Genomic DNA, 9,417 nt, shown 5'->3' with positions numbered 1-9,417 from the left:
TAATCCGATTATAGTCCAGACTCAACCTTCTGGGGATGCCGAGGTAAACATGTCCATACCACTTGAGTTTGAAGTACCATCCTCGGCAAATACGCAAAAACCGATTGAGGTCGAGTTTGGGTCTCCAGCAAATGCACCTGTACCATTTGAAGTTGTTGTGTTACCTTCCAAAGCACATGCTCCGTTCGGAGTAAAGGTGCTCGTGCCGATTCCGGTAGCAATGTCGGCTATAACACCATTCCATACAAATGCCATACCTTGGGATTACACAGCCGAGGCGAAAAGGAAAGGGAAAGCCAAGTTCGGGGAAATAGTTACGGCACAGGGTATGACAAGAACCGATAGGTTTATACTTCGAAGTATTTAGCTGAGTCGAGTAAGCAGGCCTCTGGTCGGCCGACCATTACTGAAACCGGGCCCGATGATCTCTGGAGAAGGATACAAGCCAAGGAATACTCAGCCATTGATCAGCTGAACAAAACACTGGCTTAGATTTCTATCCTAGCTTTGCTGCAAAGTTCCGATGCACATAAGAATGCCTTGTTGAAGGTTCTGAGTGAGGCATATGTACCAAGTAACATCACCGGAGGAGAAATGGAAAACATGGTAGGGCAGGTATTGGAAAGTCACAAGATTACTTTTCATGAAAATGAGCTGCCACCAAAAGGGTTGAGTCACAACAAAGCGCTGCACATCACCGTGCAATGCGAAAATTATTTTATCACTATGATCCTGATTGATGGAGGATCCAGCCTCAATATTTGTCCATTTGTAACACTTAGAACATTGGGAAAGAGGCTACATGAGATCAAGTACGGGGTCATCAACGTCAAAGCTTTCGACGATTCCCAAACGTCCACTATAGGGGAAATTAGTTTGTGCTTGCAAATGGGGCCTACTTGGTTCGATGTCGATTTCCAAGGAATAGATGTTCCAGCATCTTACGACTTGCTGTTGGGACGACCATGGATTCATGCCGCTGGGACTGTAGCGTCAACACTACATCAGGCAGTGAAGTTTGAGTAGAATCACTAAGAGGTGATCATTCACGGTGACAGTAAGAATCCCATATACAGTCGCCAAACCATCCCAGCAATCGGAGGAAGAAGAAAGATAGGCGGGGATACCTATAACCATATCGAGCGAATAAACATCGTTGACAAAGACAAATGGTGGGACAACAAAATTGAAAGCATTTTGAAATGGAGCGGATATGAACCTGGCAAGGGACTTGGCAAGAACCTCCAAGGAATCGCCAAACCTATCAAACTGAAGAAACATGGCACCACTTTCGGACTGGGATACGAGTATACTTGGGAGGAATTCAACAATTGGTCGCCATCATGGCGTGGACCATACTACCCGCTGGAGCAGCCAATACAATATTTGGAGCAGACTTTCCAGCTGGCCGATGTTATCTATGGGTCGTAAGAAGAGGAAGCACTAGCAGCAGTGAGGAATTTGTTCTTAGAAAATGAAAGCATGGATTGTTGTGTCATATTCAAGGAGGAGGGGGAGGAAGCCCCTTCTATACAGGCCGTAAGCCGAGGAGCATGCCTCAACAATTGGTCCATCAGAACCACCAAAGCCCGGAAAGCCTCGAGGTAGCAAGGCTGAACAAAGCATCATGCACTATTTTTTATTTTTACTAGTTGATTTTCCTTTCGCATTTTGAATCTTCGCAATAAGATCTTCCAATGTTCAAAATAGTTATGAAATTTATCAAAGCATTTCGGTTTCCTGACAAATCTTACTCTTATTATTTTCTCTCATTACTTTATTTATACAACATTACTATTACCTATCTTAATGAACCAATGATTGTGATATGCAACGAGACAATGCATCAAACGGACATAGATTCATAGGAAGATGACATACCAGAAGAAATTGTTAAAGAGGTTGAGAATTTTGAGAACAGGCCGAAGTCCAACTTGGACGAGACTGAGATTATTAACCCAGGAGATGCAAAAAATGTCAAGGAAACATGAATCAACGCTCACTTATCACCGTTAGAAAAAGAAGGGTACATAGAATTTCTAAGAGAATATGAGGACATATTCGCCTGGTCATATGATGACATGACTGGTCTAAGAACATCTATTGTGGCCCACAAACTGCCAACTGATCCGACATGTCCACCGGTAAAGCAGAAGCTCAGAAAGTTCAAGCCTGATATGAGTTTGAAGATCAAAGAAGAAGTCACTAAGCAGGTCAAAGCTAGGGTTCTCAGGGTAGTAGAATATCCGACATGGTTAGCCAATACTGTGCCGGTGCCGAAGAAGGATGGGAAGGTCAGAGTCTGTGTCGACTACCGGGATCTCAACCAGGCCAGTCCAAAAGATAACTTCCCCTTGCCGAACATACATATCCTGATTGACAATTGCGCCAAGCACGAGTTGCAATCATTTGTAGATTGTTTCGCTGGTTATCATCAGATCTGGATGGATGAAGAAGATGATGAGAAAACGGCTTTCATTACACTATGGGGGATGTACTGCTACAAGACGATGCCATTCGAATTGAAGAATGTAGGGTCTACCTACATGAGGGCCATGACTACTATTTTCCATGATATGATACACAAGGAGATTGAGGTGTATGTAGATGATGTCGTCATAAAGTCCAAGAAAGCCACTGATCACATGGAAGATTTGAGGAGGTTTTTCAATAGACTGAGAAGGTACAACCTGAAACTGAATACCGCGAAATATGCATTTGGGGTTCCTGCCGAAAAACTACTTGGGTTCATTGTGAGTTGTCGAGGGATAAAACTGGATCCATCAAAGGTCAAAAACTATTCAAGAACTGCCACCACCAAAGAACAAGACGGATGTAATGAGTTTCTTGGGGAGACTCAACTACATCAGCCGGTTCATAGCACAATCTACAGTTATCTGTGAACCTATCTTTAAGATGTTGAAGAAGGATGCTGCTACCAAATGAACCAATGACTGCCAAAAGGCCTTCGACAGAATCAAGGAGTACATATCAACACCACCAGTTTTGGTCCCGCTTGAGCCAGGTAGACCTCTATTACTCTACCTCGCAGTATTGGATGGAGCGTTCGGTTGTGTTCTAGGTCATCATGATGAAATGGGGAGGAAGGAACATGCCATCTATTACCTCAGTAAGAAGTTCACCCCATACGAGGCTCGGTATTCTCTGTTAGAGCGCACCTATTGTGCTTTGACTTGGGTGGCACAGAAGCTGAGGCACTATTTCTGTGCCTATACTACATATCTCATATCAAGGATGGATCCTTTGAAGTACATCTTTCAGAAGCCCATGCCCACTAGCAAGCTAGCCAAGTGGCAAATCCTGTTGAGTGAATTTGACATTGTCTACGTGACTTAGAAGGCAATCAAGGGACAGGCACTAGCAGATCACCTCGCTGAAAATCCCGTGGATGGAGAATACGAACCCCTGAAAACATATTTTCCCGACGAAGAGGTATCGTTCATAGGAGAAGATATTGTAGAATCCTATGCCGGTTGGAGAATGTTTTTCGATGAAGCAGCAAATTTCAAAGGAGTTGGCATAAGAGCAGTCTTGGTATCAGAAACCAGTCAGCATTATCCGGTCTCTGCCAAACTCAAATTCCCATGTACCAACAATATAGCCGAATACGAAGCCTACATCTTAGGGCTCAAGATGGCTATTGACATGAACATTCAAGAGTTGCTAGTGATTGGGGATTCGGATTTGCTTATACATCAGGTCCGAGAAGAATGGGCAACCAAGAACTCCAAAATACTCCCTTATCTACATCACGTACAGGAATTGAGAAAGAGGTTCACAAAGATAGAGTTCGAGCATGTTCCCAGAGTCCAGAAGGAATTCGCCGATGCACTGGTTACCCTACCATCCATGATACAACATCCAGACAAGAATTTCATTGATCCCATTTCGGTAAAGATCCATGATCAGCCAGCTTACTGTGCTCATGTCGAAGAAGAAGTAGACGGAAAGCCTTGGTTTCATGATATCAAGGAATACTTGGCAAAAGGAGAATACCCAGAACTTGCAAATGCTACTCAGAAGCACACGCTTTGGAGGTTATCCAACAATTTCTTTCATAGCGGAGGAATCCTGTACAGGAGGACTCCTGATTTGGGATTACTAGGGTGTGTTGACGCAAAGGAAGCATCCAGGCTATTAGAGAAAATCCATGCAGGGACCTGCGGTCTACATATGAATGGTTTTGTCTTAGCAAAGAAAATACTCCGAGTTGGTTACCTTTGGATGACTATGGAAACAGACTGTACCCAGTATGTCCGAAAGTGTCACCGCTGCCAGATACACGCAGACATGATAAAGGTGCCTCTAAACGAGCTTAATGCAACAAACTTGCCATGGCCGTTCGCCGCATGGGGAATGGATATTATTGGACCAATCGAACCCGCCGCATCAAACGGGCATAGGTTCATCCTAATAGCAATTGATTATTTTACCAAATGGGTTGAAGTAGCATCTTACAGAGCAGTGACTAAGAAAGCCGTGGCAGATTTTGTCTGCGACCGCATTGTTTGCCGATTTAGGATTCAAGAGTCAATCATCACTGATAATGGCCCAATCTTAATAGTGACTTGATGAAAGCTATGTATGAAACCTTCAAGATCAAAGACAAAAATTCTGTAGCCTATAGGCCTTAAATAAAAGGATCCGTAGAGGACGCCAACAAAAATATCAAGAAGATACTAAGGAAAATGATAGAGAAGCATAAGCAGTGGCACGAGAAGCTATAATTTGCTTTATTGGGGTACCGCACCACAGCCCGCACATCAATTGGGGCAACCCCTTACATGTTGGTTTATGGTACGGAAGCAGTCATTCCCGCCGAAGTAGAAATCCCTTCCTTGAGGATCATACAAGAAGCGGAACTCGACGATCCAGAGTGGGTGATGAGTCATTACGAGCAGCTGGATCTTATAGATGACAAGAGAATAAATGCAGTTTGCCATGGTCAGCTTTATCAGAACAGAATGTCCAGAGCCTTCAACAAAAGAGTCAAGCCAAGACAATTCACACTAGGGCAGCTGGTATTAAAGAGGATTTTCCCGCATCAAGATGAAGCCAAAGGGAAATTCTTTCCCAACTGGCAGGGTCCGTACATGGTTCACCGGGTTCTAACAGGAGGAGCCCTCATACTTGCAGAAATGGACGGGGAAGTTTGGCCTAAGTCGATCAATTTAGACGCAGTCAAGCGATACTATGTGTAACCTTTATGATTTCTTTCATGATATAATTTGAACTAAGCCTGACCTGATTCCTGTTTATGAGGGGATATGTAGGCAACCCTATGGGTTCGGTCACAATTTAATAAAATTTTCATTTCCCACCGCAATTGGAAACTGAGGCAGAATTCCGGAGCAAGAGAATTTGCAATGTCTTGAACCACGTCGCAGTCGTCGGTTCATCTAAAGAAAACTATTTTTAATTATGCATTTATGTTACATTTTTCTTTACTAAAATCATGCATGTTTATTTCTAAAATTGCTCTGTTTAGCAATGCTACCCCAATGATATGGGCAGTATCACCAGATCAAAATCGAGTAGGTCAAGCAAAGCCAGCGGGGATACGAACTAACCCCCCCCTTTACAAAACTCATGATTTTCTTTGGATGCAGGCACTTGAGTTGCAAAATCATCAAATATACCTTACGCTCACTCACAAAGTTCAGGAATACAACTCTCCGAACCATTTCACTTGCTCGCTACTGTTATCCACACACAATAGCGTCCCCAGCAGGCACGATATCCCCAGCAATCACGATACTGTAATCCGCTATCAGCTAAGAAAACTCTATTGCCGTTTGCCCTTTTTACTTCCTGCATAAGGCTACCATTCTACCTTCTGAGACTAAGATCTGTCTCCATCTGCATTCTTCTCATTGCATAAGGCTACCATTTTGCCTTTCGAGACTAAGCACTATCTCCATCTACATCTCTTCATCACATAAGGCTACCATTCTGCCTTCCGAGACTAAGCACTGTCTCCATCTGCATTTTTGCATTTCATAAGGCTACCATTCTGCCTTCCGAGACTAAGCACTGTCTCCATCTGTATTTCTGCATTGCAAAAGGCTACCATTCTGCCTTTTGAGGTTAAGCTCTACCTCCATCTGCATTTTCTGCATTGCATAAGGCTACCATTCTGACTTCTGAGGTTAATCTCTACCTCCATCTACATGGTTGAAAGATCGCCATCTTTACATTTGCATTGGCTGAAAGATCGCCACCTTATTTACATTTGCATGGCTGAAAGATCGTCACCTTTACATCTTGCATGGCTGAAAAACCGCCACCTTCTGCATCTCATTGGCTAAAAGATCGCTACCTTATTTACATTTTGCATCGGCTGAAAGATCGCCACCTTCTGCATCTCATGGGCTGAAATATCGCCACTTTATTTACATCTTGCATGGCTGAAAGATCGCCACTTCATTTACATCTTGCATCAGCTGAAATATCGCCACCCTCTGCATCTCATGGGTTGAAAGATCTCCAATCTATCCAAAGGCATCATTGTTTGGAGGCACCATTTTCATAGCCCGAGAACGCCATGCCATGGCCTGAGGACCCCTTTTATCTTTTGCATATCATTATTCAAAGGCGTCATAGTTCGGAGGCATCATTCTCATAGCCCGAGGGCATCATTTCATGGCTTGCGAATCCCTTATCATAAGCTTTATGGCCCAGGACGTCATGGTCTGAGGACGTCATCCTAACCGTCCAAAGACAACATTCATGGTCCGACGGGAATTTGCATCATGTTTAAATTTCCGCACAATATACACTTGTATTGCTTATTTGCAGGTAAACCAGTGAGCAACGACCGTCTCAGTAGGAGCAGTCCCGCTCCAATTCCCGCAAGCCCTATTAGTCTTTAACCGTTCATCCCGTTGCGTCCGTTCTTGAAAAACCTCCATCGGCATACCTCACCGACGGATCCTGAACTACATATGGCCTGATTCCTATAAGACCAGGGATATATAGGTAGCTCAAGAACCAGAGCATGGTCAACCTCTTCAAACCATTTCGTTCGGTCAAAATTGGCCATCATATCTTTACCCGACAACTCTTTCATCCTTCTCGGGTAAAGAGGGGCAGCTGTTGATACCCATTTTTCCCTGTATATTTTTTATATGCAAAATCCTTTCAAAATAACACATGTATGCATATATAAGTATTTACAAATATTTTTATTATTTTTCCTTAATTGTAAAGGCTTTTAAAATCATTTTTATTGCCTTATTTTATCAAGAAAAAACCCAATAAGTGTTCCCAAAATTGGCATTTTGGTAATTCATTTATTGAATTCTCATATTTATACTAAAATATATCTAAGGTAATTTTCGCACTTTTTTTTACAAATTTATTTAGTATTTTAAAGCTAAATTGCATATAATTGCAATATTAGCCTATTTTAGATTTAATTGCATTTATAATTACAAAATTGATTCTAGCATTTTTAATTTAATATTTATATATTATTAACTAAATTAGTACCTTTAATTTGTTTCCAGAAATTAATTTGCTATTTTTTATAAAATAAATGGGGAAAAGTGGCTATTTAAAACCTAGCCAGATTTCATTTTCAATTTCAACCTAATTTGCACCCCTAATCCAACCCAATTTCAATTTCCAAATCACCTAGCCCAATTCCTAAAACTACCCGACCCAACCCGGATCAGATCTTGGCCGTTGATCAATTTTGATCAACGGTCTAGATCCGCCCTTACCTTTTTTAATCAAACGACCCCCAATACCCTTCATTTCCCCTCACTCGTCTCTATCTCTCTAACCCCTGGTTCTATTTAGAACCTTCCCCCATCCCCTCCTCTCCGATGAATCCTTTTCACCTTTTCCGGCCACCCTCTAACCTAGATCCATGGTGGTTTCACCACCCACCAAGCCACCTATGGCTCCTTACGCCTGGTTAACTGAAGCTCCATGACTCGACCATGAAGGGTTTTGTCCAGACCTCTGCCGATTCGAGTTCCCCGGTCATCCCTGGCCTTGCTCCGGCATACCATGGTTGTGTGAGCCTGATTCTGACCTCTCCGACTCAGATCGGTGACTTTTCAAAGCCTTTCCCATTTCTAGGGTTTTTCTGAAACCCTAACCCTTCGAGGTTTCTCCGATTCCTTTAGATCCGTTGTGTATCTATGCTTTCCTTGAGTTTTCAAACAATTTTCTTAACTCTTCTTTCAAAAAAAAAAACTACTTTTAAAATCTTCCTTTTCTGATCCAGGGTTTTTCTGAAAGTGTTTAAGTGTTTTTCTGACTTTCTTTGTCTTTCATGTGTATTTGCCTCTACTGTGTTTGCATGTTACTCACGAGTTCTATTGCTGAAAGAAGCATGTTAGAAGTTTCAGTTCTTTTCTGAAACCTCTAAACATGTTTCGATTCAATTGCTTGCCCTCTCATCTATGCTTTGTGGTTTGCTTGACTAGGGTCTTATTTTAAAAAACCCCTAATTCATTCAGACTAACTTCGAGTCTCTAAATTGAGTTGGGACATCTTTATTTTCATACAATTCTAGCTTTTTACTAAACTCTTCTACACTAGATTTTTCTACTGATTTCACAATGATACGACAATCTCTTTTTTTTCTTTCTTTCATGTTTAACATGTTCACATGCTCCTTATATATGATGCACTTCCCTCTCAAGTGACTTCCAAATTTGCAATTAGTTCAACTTCCTTCTGAATATGGCTTGATTGATTTCTTTCCATTGTTTGCTAATTTTCTCTGTGACTCGGCCTAAGTTAAAACCCTTCTTCATCTTTTCTGACTTGGTTCATTTATGGATCAGTAATTACAAGATCCCTAACCATTTGATTTACTGGCTACTAATTGATTTTCTTACCTTATTTGTACAATCGTGTACTTCAAAACCCTGTCCTTAAAATAACCTTTTATGTATTTGCCCCTAATTGCATGTTGTGCACAAAGTGCTTACTCAATTTCTTTCCTTAAATGGTTTTTACCCGTTTGAATCTGAATCCCTTAATTAAGGGAAGTCTTGTGTAATTGATTCTTAATTGACAATAAGTTCCTCAACTATTTTCTTACCTTATTTCTGCCTGATTTTGCACTATAAGAGGCACGACTCTCTTCACAGACACAAGACACTTTCAGAATCCTTCTGAACTCATACTCTCTCATAATAATATTCTCTTCTTGTCTGCACTGTGGCCTGTTTTACAAGACCTACTGCTTTTCTTTACTTATTTCCCTGAAAACTGGTATGTTCGGTTTTAATTCTTAGCATCATCACAATATGTTCATTTACAGCTTTTATATCCATGTCTACTGTACTGTTTCTGTAAAGTTCAATATTTAAGTTAGTATGCTCATATCTTTCTGCTTGTTTCTGCTGTGAATCCTTGATCCCTACCCCCATTACC

The 9,417-nt window shown here is 41.6% G+C and overlaps 1 protein-coding gene across 1 annotated transcript; it reads left to right on the top strand.

The window, feature by feature from the left end:
* The first annotated feature begins 594 nt into the window (after positions 1 to 594).
* Positions 595 to 1,026, top strand: LOC138874030 (uncharacterized). The gene has a single exon (XM_070152532.1). It carries the CDS (start codon positions 595 to 597, stop codon positions 1,024 to 1,026), a length of 432 nt encoding a protein of 143 aa, XP_070008633.1.
* Positions 1,027 to 9,417: the final 8,391 nt, after the last annotated feature.

This window comes from Nicotiana sylvestris, chromosome 7, assembly GCF_000393655.2.
Source record: "Nicotiana sylvestris chromosome 7, ASM39365v2, whole genome shotgun sequence".
Taxonomy (NCBI): domain Eukaryota; kingdom Viridiplantae; phylum Streptophyta; class Magnoliopsida; order Solanales; family Solanaceae; genus Nicotiana; species Nicotiana sylvestris.
This window is presented reverse-complemented; position numbering and strand designations above follow the sequence as displayed.

What these genes read in the sequence shown, in the direction of transcription:
- LOC138874030 (XM_070152532.1), top strand. Translation starts at nt 595, where the DNA reads ATGGAAAACATGGTAGGGCAGGTATTGGAAAGTCACAAGATTACTTTT.